General features: G+C 60.5%; 2 protein-coding genes across 2 annotated transcripts in view; one reads left to right on the forward strand and one right to left on the reverse strand.

Annotated features, from left to right (window-relative positions):
- The window catches only part of PTSG_13149 (uncharacterized protein), a 16,011-nt gene extending 5,264 nt beyond the window's left edge, over positions 1-10,747 (forward strand). Inside the window, 6 exon segments of the mRNA XM_004987770.1 lie at positions 62-84; positions 90-3,006; positions 3,303-4,014; positions 4,278-8,944; positions 9,178-9,602; positions 9,860-10,747. Coding sequence (XP_004987827.1) covers positions 62-84; positions 90-3,006; positions 3,303-4,014; positions 4,278-8,944; positions 9,178-9,602; positions 9,860-9,935 — 8,820 coding nt within the window. The 3' untranslated portion in view covers positions 9,936-10,747.
- Positions 10,748-10,832: 85 nt separating this feature from the next.
- PTSG_11181 (uncharacterized protein) overlaps positions 10,833-12,500 on the reverse strand; it is a gene marked incomplete at both ends in the record, with an annotated part of 1,703 nt that continues 35 nt past the window's right edge. The window contains 5 exons of the mRNA XM_004987771.1: positions 10,833-11,354; positions 11,575-11,655; positions 11,784-11,849; positions 11,984-12,066; positions 12,373-12,500. The exon at positions 12,373-12,500 is cut by the window's right edge and continues 35 nt beyond it. Of these exons, the coding sequence (XP_004987828.1) occupies positions 10,833-11,354; positions 11,575-11,655; positions 11,784-11,849; positions 11,984-12,066; positions 12,373-12,500 (880 nt within the window). The remainder of the gene's footprint in view (positions 11,355-11,574; positions 11,656-11,783; positions 11,850-11,983; positions 12,067-12,372) is intronic.

The raw sequence follows: 12,500 nt of genomic DNA on the forward strand, positions 1-12,500 counted from the left end.
CTCGGCGTGCGTGCGTACGCCGTCGGTGGCGCCACTTTTACCGCCACCATCAACGACGCAGGCAACCTGTGGGTCTCGGCCGCGGTCAGCGTGTCGAGCAGCAACCTTCCCCGCTTCACCAGCAGCGCCAACGCGGCGCGCCTTTACGTGGCAGCCGTCGTCATGGAGCAGGTCACGGAGAACAGGCAGCAGCTGGCGCTCGCGCCATCCGCAGTCGCCTTTGCCAGCGACAACACGGACGTGGCAACTGTGGCGCAGAGCAACGATGACCCGGCAACCGTCACCACCACGGCAACCTCGGGCCTTGCTGCCATCACCGCCCAGTGGCCGAAGGCCACATGTGCAAGGAAGACGTTTGAGGCCGCCGTGAATGTGACCACGACAGATGCCACTGTCGTGTCCATCGCCGTGTCGCCGACAAGCGTTGACTTGGTCGTGCCCTTTGCCAACGCAGGCGCAGCCGAGGCTGTGACAGGGCTGCCGTCATCGGCCGCCTTCACCGTCACCCGCACCCTCAGCGACGGCAGTGTTGAGACCGTGACGTCTGCCAGTTTCACGTCTGCCGATGAGAACTGTGGTGACTTCACAGGTATGCTAGCGCTGGAGACAGATGCCGTTGCCAGCGAGTGCACGTACACCACGGTTGACGGCGACCTCATGGCCTCTGTCACCGTGAACAAGTACGCGCTCGATGCTGTGCGCATGACGGTGACGGCCCGTGGTGTTGAGGGCTCGGCCACACACACGTCTGGCGCTGCCGCTGCAGAGCAGTTTGAGGTCCCGCCAATTGGCGCCGGTGCCACAGCCTGGCCAGCGCTCACTGCCAGCTGCGTTGCCGTGTTCAACACGACCAAACAGGACATGGCAGTGACGGTACAGCTGCGACAGGTTGCCACAATGGCGCAGGCCGTGTTTGCCTCCAGCTTCACCGCTGCCAACGACGACCAGCAAGATCAGGAGGACGCTGCGCTAGCCCTGCAGCCAGCTGACGCCAGCCTGCAGATCACCACAAGCATTGCCGGCAACGCCACGCTCTCCGCAACCTTTGGCGGTCTCACGGCCACCACCGCCGTCCTGTTTGCTGCGGGAGACGATGCATCGCTCCCTCTGAGCGTGACGGGCGCCAGCGTGGCTGATGTTGTGGCCAATGCAAACGGCACGTTCCCTCTCCTTGGCCGGGTGAATGCCACGTTTACGCTCGACATTGCTGCCGAGGTGACCGGCGAGCCACTGTCGCCAGGGCAGGTGCGTCTTGATGACGGCTCTCTCGCCATCCGATCCCTCGTCACCTTCACGTCCAGCAACACGGATGCCCTGAGCGTGGACGCACACGGCATCATCACCCTGCACGATGGCAGCGCGACAGAGGTGACCATCGGCATCGCCGTGAACGGCACCGTGCAGGCCACTGTCACCTGCCTTCCGTCCCTCCTGCCCGCAGAGGGTGCTGGCAGCTTTGGGCCGCACGGCGTCTCTGCCGCGTCCTTCTCGCGCGTGCGTGTTCCTCTTCACGTTGAGGCGGAGAACCTGCGTGCAGCCGTGCTCAGCCTGACGTACGACCCGGCCCTCCTTGCGCTGGCCACGGTGGAGCTTGGCTCGGACGTGCAGTTTGCGTTCCTCGACTTCAACGTGCGTACGCCTGGTGAACTGAGCGTGTTTGTCGTCATCCCCGGCAATGCCATCACCAGCGACGACCTTGAGCTCGGCGTGGCCGTGTTTACCACCCGCAACCTCACCACCACCAGCCCGCAGCTCTCGCTCGGCGGCTCCGTGGTTGAGGTGGACGCCAACGGCAACCCGAGCCTGGTTGAGCTTGATGCCACCACGTCCTCGCTGTTTGTGGAGACCACCCCGATGATGATGACACGTCGCCGACGCAGCAGCCTGACAAGCGACGGTGCTGCCGACCTTGAGCTTGACGCTGCAGCCATGGTTGCTAACACGCTTGCCCGCCGTCGTCGCAGCGGCCCCCGCGGCACCCTCACGACGGTGCTCGCCAACCACCCGACCTTTGACATGAACGGCGATGGCGTGTTGGACGTACTGGATGTGCTGATGCTGTCCGATGTGTACAGCGGCCGGCTGACCGAGAACGACCTTGCAGAGGGCGCAGACGCGGACACCAACAGCGACGGCATCGTTTCCTTTGACGACGTGTCCTTCCTGCTGTCTTTGGCGGCGGGTCGCCTGGTTGCGCTGCGGCGTGTGGCCGTCACAACCGTGCAGGCCGCAGACTCCGATTGCATGCTGTCCTTCAACGTGAGCGTGCTGCTGACCAACATCACCCTGTCCACCCCCGAAGCCGACGACACGCGCCTGTATCTCGACGTGGCTGGAGTCGCCTCCAGCAGTGACTTTGATGCCACCTTTGCTGCGGCCTCCACTGCCCCTGGTCCGAACTTCAAGTTTGTGCGCATCCCGTATGCCCGCACCAACAGGACGGAGGACACGGGCGCATACTTCCTCCAGGCGTCAACACCGCTTGCCTCCAGCGACCAGCTTGGCGTGAGCGTGCTGCAGGTTGATGGCAGCGGCGCGTACAACTTCCACACGCGCCAGGACATGATTGTCAACAACACGCTTGATGCCTCCTTCGACGTCGACGGCACCAACGTCTCCCTCTTCCTGCCGTTTGGCTATGCGCCAATTCGTGCGTTCACCAACACGATGGACACGCCCACCTGTCTTGCGCAGCGCCGGCCCGTCATCACCGACTTCACCCGCCCTGACCCGGATGCCATGAACGTCGTTGACGGCTACCTCTTGCTGCTGGACTGGACGGCGCCACCCACGCCGCCCAACGCCATCACGCGCTACTTTGTGCAGTACCGCGACCTCAACGTCACGGGCGCGCCCGTGATTGAGAAGAGCGTGGATGGCAACACGCTGCACCTTGACCTCACGGACCAGATCCTGCCGTATCACACATACGAGGTGCAGGTGCAGGCCGAGTTTGGCAACCGTCGCAGTGTCATCTCCACACCCGCAACCGCGCAAACGCATCAGGTGTGTGTGTGTGTGTCGTGTGTACTGATGTGTGGTTATGTGTGTGTGTGTGTGTCTTTGCACTGTTGTGTACTGGTGTGTGTGTGTGTGTGTGTGTGTTTGTGTTTGTTTGCAATAGACGCATCGCTTGTGTTGTGGCCACTCGTCCTGCTGTTGCTTACACCCTTGTGATGAATCGCTCAATTCTCCATTTATCTGAACTCCTCCCCCCTCCTCCTCCTTTGCTTTGCACCTGGCGTGTGCCCTTCGTTTGACTTTGCCCTGTACTCACGCGATGTTGTGGCCAACACGTTTAGGACACGCCCAACATGCCACCGCAACTTGACGCCATCGCCGTGATCAACGCCACTGCGGTGAATGTCACGTGGACGCCCCTTGATGAGACTGACCTCAACGGCGTTGTGCAGTATCTCGTGCTCGTGCAGCGGCTGGATGATGAGCCAAACGCCGACCCGAACGCGCCCAGCCAATTTGTGCGCACGGTCGACCACCCCGCATCATCAATCGTGTTTACCGGCCTCGAGGAGAGCGTGAAGTACAACGTGACCATCCAGGCGCGCACCAACGTGGACACTGGCTTTGCCATCTCTGCCACAGAGTTTTACCTCCCTGCAATTGTGTTTGAGACGGATGATGCACCACCTGACCTGCCACCGGCGGTGGTGTCCATTGTCCCTTCAGACACGTCATTCACGATCACCTGGGAGGCGCCCCCTCCCGAGACGCACAACTCAGACCTCGTCGCCTACCTCGTGCGTGTGCGTCGTGCCGCCAACACCACGTATGCCGATAACACAACCATCACGGACGCTGACTTTGGTGGCGCTGACGACTGGCACGTGTTCAGGTACAGTGCGCAGACATTCACCAAGGATTTCACCACCCTCGAGAGTGGGGACCCGCTGCATCCCGCCATTGTGTACGAGTTCCAGATGCAGACGGAAGGCAGCATGTCATCTTTGCTCAGCCCATGGTCCGAGACCTACACAGTTCGCCTCCTCGAATCAGGTTTGTGTGTGTGTGTGTGTGTGTGTGTGTGTGTGTGTATGTGTGTGTGTATGTGTAAGTTGAACTTTGGTGACTTGCACGCGCCTGCCCCTTGCCTCCTGCTTTCGTTGAGGTTGCCGTTATTTGAGTCGTTTGTGACTGCTGGTGAACCTCCCTGTCACATGCACAAGCACACGCATATCCAAGCTGTACCCTCATTCACTCACTCTCGCTCACACACACACACACACACACACACACACACACACACACATAACACGCAGCACCCACGGGCAACGTGACCAACACGGACGTGACGACGACGTCGTCATCGCTGATGGTGGAGTGGCAGCTGCCGGAACCGCTGGAGCGGAAGGGGCTCATCACCAACTTCACCATTGTGTACTCGCGCCAGGACGACGACCCACGCGTTGCCACAGACTCGCTGGACAACTGCCCTGCGTCCGTGTGCAACTCGTTTGTGCCCGCAAACGGCGACGTGGTGTACACGTGGCCGCTGGTTGGCCTGGAGGCGTACGTCACATACACGGTTGAGGTCCGCGCGTGGACGTCTGCTGGCATTGGGCCCGCAGCCACGTTCGTCATCCGCACCGACGAGGCCATTCCGTCCGCCCCTGTTGTCTTTGGCGACGTGAGCGTCACGCCGCGTACAGTCGACATTGACTTTGACCCGCTCCCGGTTCCCGACCGCAACGGCATTGTTGCCTACACGGCCACGCTCACCATCTCCACAGACCCGTTCTACACGCAGAGGATCGACTCGACGCTCGCTGCAAGCCTGCCCATTGTGACGGAGTTTGAGAACCAGCCCAACAGCACCATCACGTTCCAGGCCACCGGCCTGCAGCCATTCATGGAGTACACGCTGGAGGTTGTGCCGCACACGAGCGTGGGCGACGGTGAGGCCAACACCATCACTGTGCTGACGGAGGAGGAAACGCCCACGGCACCAGCCATTACCAATGTGCAGGTGCTGGCAGATGACACTGCACAGGAGAAGCGCGTGCGCGTGAGCGTGAACATCCGTCCACTCAACCGCCGCAACGGCGTGCTGCAGAACCTGACAATTGAGTACGGCAACGACGCGTTTGGCGACCTGGCCACGCTGCAGACGCCGCTCACTTCGGCGGAGCGCGCCACCACGACTGTCTCGCGCGTCATTGATGGTCTGCGGGCCGGTGTGCTGTACAGTTTCACGGCGACGGTCACCAACCGCGCGCCCGTGTCGCCCGAATCGCCCACGTCGCCCTCCTTCTCCAAGACAACCGATGAGTACATTCCAACCGGCCCTGTGCTCAATCTGGTGGCTGCGGAGGAGACGGACGAAACAGACGCCTCCAAGCGCGTGCTGCTGACGTGGAACCCACCCACCCTTGCAACGCGCAACGGTATCATCACAGAGTACCGCGTTGTCGTGCGGGTGACGCCGAACCAGCAGGCGCAGGCGCAGGTGCACAGCGACCTCACATATTCGCTGGCGGAACTGGGCAGCAACAACCAGGGTGACGGCCTCAGTACGCGCTTCACGTCGTTGGGCGCATATGACAAGTACACGTTCTCGGTAACGCCACTGACAGCCATTGGCGAGGGCACTGACACAACGACCGTGTCCACGCCAGACAACAACGGCATTCTGTCGCCGGCGCTGCCCGGCGCCAGTGTGGGCCAGCTGACCACCACCAAGGGCACGACCACGCTGGACGTGTCGTGGAACGCGCTCGCCGTGTCTGACTGGAACGACGCCAGCCTGCAGTACCGCGTGATTCTGACGCAACTTGCTGATGACCACTCGGACACGCCCGCGGAGCACGTGGTGGCGACGCAGGAGACGTCCACCACAAGTGTCAGCTTCTCCGGGCTGCAGGAGTACGTGCAGTACAAGGTGGACGTGTACCCCATCAACTCTGTGTTTGTTGGCATGGAGCAGGCTGGTGGGTTTGACGCCAGTGCGCTGCTGACGACAAACACGGTGCGCACGGAGGCGGCACCGCCAGCCGCCACGCCCGTGATCACAGACCGCTCCAACGACGCGCACAGCATCACGGTGCAGTGGGGTCGCATTGCCATGCACGACTTCAACGGCCCGCCGCGCCACTACGTGGTCAGCTATAAGGGGCTGGCGGTGGATTACGTCGAGAACGGCGGGCAGAGCGCCACGTCTCCGGAACTGGACGCCACGGACGTGATTGTGCCCTACGACGCCAGCGAGGAGAACCCCTCTGTGACGCTGATGGACCTGGAGCCAAACCGCATGTACGAGATCAAGGTGGCGCCCGAGAACACCGAGTTTGCGCCGGGCCCTTTTAGCGCGACGGAGTCTGTGCAGACGTGGTCGTTCCGCCCGGCGGAGCTGCCGACGGTGCAGTTCCACGACGACCGGCCCAACGGCGAGAGCAAGCAGACCACGCTGCGCATCACGTGGCCCATCATCAACACGCGCTTTGGGCCCGTGCGCCAGGTGCAGGTCATCGTGGAGCCGGAGGACAGCCGCCACTTCAACACCATGTACAACTGCACGTCGGCCAGTGGCGAGGACGAGTGTGCGTTTGGCGACTGGCAGACGAACGAGAACGCGCGGGTGAACAAGCAGACGCCGCGCGCGTACATTGCCTTCCAGCGGCAGTACACCGGTGACGACGCGACGCAGACGAGTGGCTCGCTGGTGGTGGGCGACGAGCTCAACTACGGCGGCTTCTTTAACGGCCCGCTGCGCGCTGGCACCACGTACACCGTGCGCCTGCGCGCCTTCACGCAGTCTGGCGACGGAACCGAGATGTTTGACACGGTTGGCCCGATCAAGGAGCCCGTGTATGACGAGAAGGGCCGCCTGATCTCGTCCCCACAGGCGTCCACGTCGTCACCCGCAGCCAGCCCCATTGGCGCCATTGTTGGTGCGATCATCGTTGTGCTCATCATTGTCGTGCTGGTGTTCCTGTTTGTGCGGTACCGCCGCAACCAGAAGTCCAAGCCGCCGCTGTTTGAGTCCTCCGCGCCGTCGAACGGCACGACCAACGTGCACTCGAGCCAGGGCAACCCGTACTTTGGCAACGGCGGGTCCAACGGGTATGGCCAGGCTGTTTCGTCGCTGCAGACGAGCGCGTCGTCCATGCCCATGTCGCCCATGGGGTATGCGCAGAACGGCCAGCACCACCAGCAGCAGCAGGGTGGGCTCGCTGCCCGCGGCAACATGCCCGTGCAGCAGCCGCCCGGCGCGTCGATGGCGTCGACCAGCTTTGGCGGCCCGCCCGTGCCCGTGCGCCCGCCAGGCACAATGGCAGCGCCGGTTGTGGCTGGCGACAGCTCGTCCATCTACTCGAGCATGGGCGGTGCTGGTGCGCCGCAGATGCCACCCGTGCAGCGGCACGAGGTGTCTGTGCCGGACCTGCCGCGGGTGATTGAGCAGATGAGCGCCAACTCCAACTTCATCTTCTCGGAGGAGTACGAGTGTGTTGAGAAGGGCGACCAGTTCCCGCGCACGTCGTCGCAGCTGGATGCGAACCGCAGCAAGAACCGCTACGCCAACATTCTTGCGTACGACTACACGCGTGTGAAGCTGTCTGTGATTGGCGGCGACCCCAACTCGGACTACATCAACGCCAACTACATTGACGGGTACTCTGTGCCCAAGTACTACATTGCGGCGCAGGGTCCACTGCCGCACACGGTGATTGACTTCTGGCGCATGATCTGGGAGAACCGCACGACGGTGATTGTGATGGTGACGCGCCTCGAGGAGAAGGGCCGCATCAAGTGCCACCAGTACTGGCCGCAGGCCGTTGGCGACCAGCTGCCGCTCACCACCAACATGAGCATCTGGTTCACCAAGCAGGAGGAGTTCCCGGACTTTGTTATCCGCACGCTGACGGTGCAGGTGGGCCGCCAGTCGCGCACGGTGACGCAGTTCCAGTACGTGTCGTGGCCCGATCACGGCGTGCCGGACAGCACGGCGGGGATCATCACCATGCTGCGCAAGGCCAAGGTGCTGCGGTCGCAGCCCAACGCCGGGCCCATGGTTGTGCACTGCTCTGCCGGTGTCGGGCGTACGGGTACTTTCCTGGCGCTGGACTACAACCTGGACAAGGCCTCGCGGGAGAGCCGGGTGGATATCTTTGGGTGCCTGAACATGATGCGTCGCCAGCGCAACACGATGGTGCAGACGGAGGACCAGTACATCTTCATCTACTCGTCGCTGTGCGATGCGCTGTCGACGGCGGTGACGGAGATGTCGCCCAAGTCGCTGCGCAAGCACTTCCACGAGCTGCGGCGGCCCGTGGCGGGCTCGAACATGTCCAACCTGGAGCAGGAGTTCAACCGCTTGGCACAGGGCCCGGCCCCCGCCGTGCGCACGGACAGCGCGCAGATCCTGGCCAACAAGGAGAAGAACCGCTTCAACAACATTCTTCCGTTTGACAACACGCGAGTGAAGCTGCAGACGGTGCCGGGCGTTGTCGGCTCGGACTACATCAACGCCAGCTTCATTGACGGGTTCAAGCAGAAGGGCGCGTTTATTGCCACGCAGGGCCCGCTGGAGAACACGCTTGCGGACTTTTGGCGCATGGTGTGGGAGCAGGGTGTGCACTCTGTGGTGATGATGACGCACCTGGAGGAGAACGGGCGGGTCAAGTCTGAGCAGTACTGGCCAGACCCCGACGAGCCGCCCCTCAACTTTGGCGACTACCAGGTGACGCTGCTGAGCGAGGTGAACCGGGGCTTCTTCATGGAGCGCACGATGATGCTGGTGAACCTGCTGCTGGACGAGACGCGCGAGGTGAAGCAGTGGCAGTACCTTGAGTGGCCGACGCAGGGCACGCCCACGGCCGGCACCAACCTGGTGCGCATGATCCAGGAGATTGAGCAGTACGCCAACTCGCGCGTGGTCATGCCGCAGGAGGAGAGCATCTACGGCAACCGCGAAATCATCAACGAGCACGTGCGTAGCCAGCGTTGTAGTGGTCGTTGTCGCGGTGGTGGTTTGGGAGAGGAGAGAGGGGGGACCGAATTGGTGGTGATTATTTTTTTATTTTATTTTTTGCGTTTGTTTGTCGCCTGCGTGGGCGGTGGTTTCTTTGCTCTTGCATGGTTTGCATGTCGTATGCTCACCTCGAAACCCACACACATACACACATACACAAACGCACGCACGCACGCACGCACGCGCTACAGGCGATCCTGCAGCAGATGAAGCCGCTTGTTGTGCACTGCAGCGCAGGCGTTGGCCGCACGGGCGTGTTTGTTGCCGCCATGATCTGCCTCAAGCGCATGCGGGAGGAGAACAAGATGGACCTGTACCAGGTGACCAAGCACATGCGCACGCAGCGCATGGCCATGATCCAGACGCCCGACCAGTACGCGTTTGTGTACCGCGTCGTGCTGGACTGGCTGGACATGTCGGCGCCGGTGCAGGCCCAGCCGGAGAGCATGTACTCGTCGATGCCAGCTGGTGGTAAGGCCCCGCGCCTGTCGCTGCAGCAGGAGGTTGACTCGCAGCTCCCAATGCGCAACGAGAGTGACAGCGACACCACCCGCGTCCACCACGGCCACGCACAGCCGCCCACAGGCGCACCGCCCGTCCGCAGACCACCTCCGAGGTATGTTGGCTTGCGTTGTTTTGTGTTTGTTTTGTTTGATTTGTTTTGTGTTTGTTGTTGGTTGTTTGTTGTTGTTTGTTGTTTGTGTTTGTTTGCTGTGTCGTGCTGTGTCTTGCTTCGTGCCCACCTTCATACCCACCCCCTCTCTCCAACCAAAAAAAAAAAAAAACAATTCCTCACCTCACCTCACCTCACCTCACCTCACCTCACCTCACCTCACCTCACCTCACCCTGTTGTGTTGTGTGCGTACGCGCAGCATTCCTCCCAAGTCGACGTCGATCAAGCTCAAGGCCGGCAGCAACGAGGAGGGTGGCTACGGCTTTGACGCCTAAATCCGCCACTCCACGCCGTGCCTGGCTGCATTGTGCTTGTGCTACCGTTTTTGCCTCTTGTTCCCTCTTTCCCTCCCCCCCCCCCTCCTGGTTTGCTTCATCTCTCTTCCCTTCTTTCCCTCTTCTTTCGCCTTCTTCGCCTCTCCGAACACGAGATCTATCTTGAGCTTTTTCGTTGTTTTTTGTGTGTGATTTCCTTCCATTCTTGGCACTGCACTCGGCAGGATGTGCCTGTTTTATTTGTTGCAGTCCTTCCTCCTCTCGTCCCTCTCCCCTTTCTCCTCCTCGCTCCACCTCACCACGACCAGCGTGCCACACACCAGTGGCGACAGTGCTGCTGCTGCTCACACGAGGGTGCATGTGCTTTGGTTGTCGCTGTGTTGTCGAGAGGCTGCTGTTGTCTTTTTGTTTGACAGCATTGTGGTGCTGTTGTCATTGTAGCGGTGGTGGTGGTGGTGGGTTTAGAGCTGCAGTGTTGTGTTCTAGAGCGTGTTGGTCCTGTGTGTTGTTTCCTTCCCCCCCCCCCTTTCATCTGCCCCCGCACTTGCTGACTTTCTCCCCGTTTTCCCCTTCTTCTTTCCCGTTTGTTTTGCTTTGTTGCTGCGCCTGTTTTCATGTTCAGAGTGTGACGTGGGTGGCGTTGTTAACTGCCATGCCCCTTCCTTGTGTCGCTCTTGCTCTCTTCACTGTTTGCGCGCGTGCATGCGTGCATGTGTGTGTGTGTGTTGGTATTTGTGTTGTGGTTGTGGGAGGCTTCCCTTCCTCGCTGCCCACTCGTGTCCCTCTCTTCTATACACACTGTCTAACGGAAAAGCGGCAAGAGTGAAAAGTGATATTGATGTGGCGTGGCGACAACTTCACACGCACGCACGCACACATGTATGTTGCTCGCAGTTGTCAAGCCACCGCCTGCGGTGATGTGTTGCTCTTGCTGTTGTGCTGTTGTTGTTGGTCGTTCTTCAGCTGTGGAGAAGGTGATGGGTGTGCTTCCGTTGTGGTGTCGTTGGTGTTGTTGTTGTTGCTGTTGTTGTTGTCGTTGGTGTTGTTGTTGTTGTTGTCGTTGGTGGTCGCGGTGTGTCGTTCAGACGCGGAAAATGGCGGTGACAACGACGACGGCGACGAGGATGACGAGGATGGGGAGTGAGATGCGCGCTGTGCAGTGGTGGTGCCTGCAGGTGCCTGATGCGCTGTGTGGTTGGTGTTATTGCTGTTGCTTCTGGTGGTGGTGGTGGCGGTTGCGTTGGCGGTGGCTGGTCTGCTGCGCACCTGCCGCTGCCAGTCTGGGAGGCCATTGCGTCGCGGGGAGAGTGTTGCCTTTGGGCGAAGCAGCATTGTCTTCACGTTGGCCACGTCCGTCTGTAGCTCGTCAACCGCACTCACGACTTTCGTGTTGAGCTGCTGCATCCGCCGCTGCAGACCCTGCGTGCGTGTGTGTGTGTGTGTGTGTGTGTGTGTGTGTGTGTGTGTGTGTGTGTGTGTGTGTGTGTGTGTGTGTGTGTGTGTGTGTGTGTGTGTGTGTGTGTGTGTGTGTGTGTGTGTGTGTGTGTGTGTGTGTGTGTGTGTGAAACACAGCATGGTGACACGCGTGGACAACGAGGAGCAAGCCAAGCGGCTACGAGCCGTGCCAGGAAACACTCACAGGCATATCGGTGTCCATTTTCTTCTCCAGTGCTGCGATGCGGGTTTCCAGCAGCCCAAGTTTGTTGTGGATACGTTCAAGCTGCAATGGAGCATTCAACCGCAATGTAGGGATGCGATCAGTGTGTTGCACGGGCAACATTGAGGGGAGCAGAGTTGCAACCCTCAACCTGAACATGCGCACACACACACACACACACATGCACACACCTGCTTTGCGGATGATGTTGGTCGAGCTCGCATCATCTTCATGATGGGTGCTGATGGATAGTAAAACTGGGCGGTGTAACAAGACAGCAGCAAACACAATAAAGGGGTGAGGAAGGGGGCGGGAGACTGGGGTGCGGTGCGCTGTTGGTTGATTCCTGGGTTGAAACCTGTCGTGCGCGCAAGAACAAACCCATACACACTTGGAGGTATTTGTACAGGAGATAGCCGCCTGTGGCAGTGAGACCCAGCACAAGTCCCAGCTCTTGCCATGTCCACCCAAGGCCTGCAGGACCGGCATGCATCGAGGACGCCGATGTGAGGGTTGCAGTCGCACATGAGGCGGCATGCACACGAACACAAACCGGAAGTGCAATTCGCACAAGTACCCGCAGCAGTGAGCGCACAAGTACCCGCAGCAGTGAGCGCACAAGTACCCGCAGCAGTGAGCGCACAAGTACCCACAGCAGTGAGCGCACAAGTACCCACAGCAGTGAGCGCACACACACACACACACGCACGGACACAGAAACAGACACACAGACATAAAACTTGGCACGCACAAACACACGCACACATGTGCTGCACATACGTGGAGGTGTTGAGGTCAGGGCAGAGGCGGCCGCATCGTGTGCTGCAAGTGCTGCGGAGACTTGATCAGAGGTCAGACCTTTGGAGAGCAGAAACTGGCGCTTCGTATCAACTGGGAGGAACGACACT

This window comes from Salpingoeca rosetta (assembly GCF_000188695.1).
Source record: "Salpingoeca rosetta unplaced genomic scaffold supercont1.41, whole genome shotgun sequence".
NCBI classification, from domain to species: domain Eukaryota; class Choanoflagellata; order Craspedida; family Salpingoecidae; genus Salpingoeca; species Salpingoeca rosetta.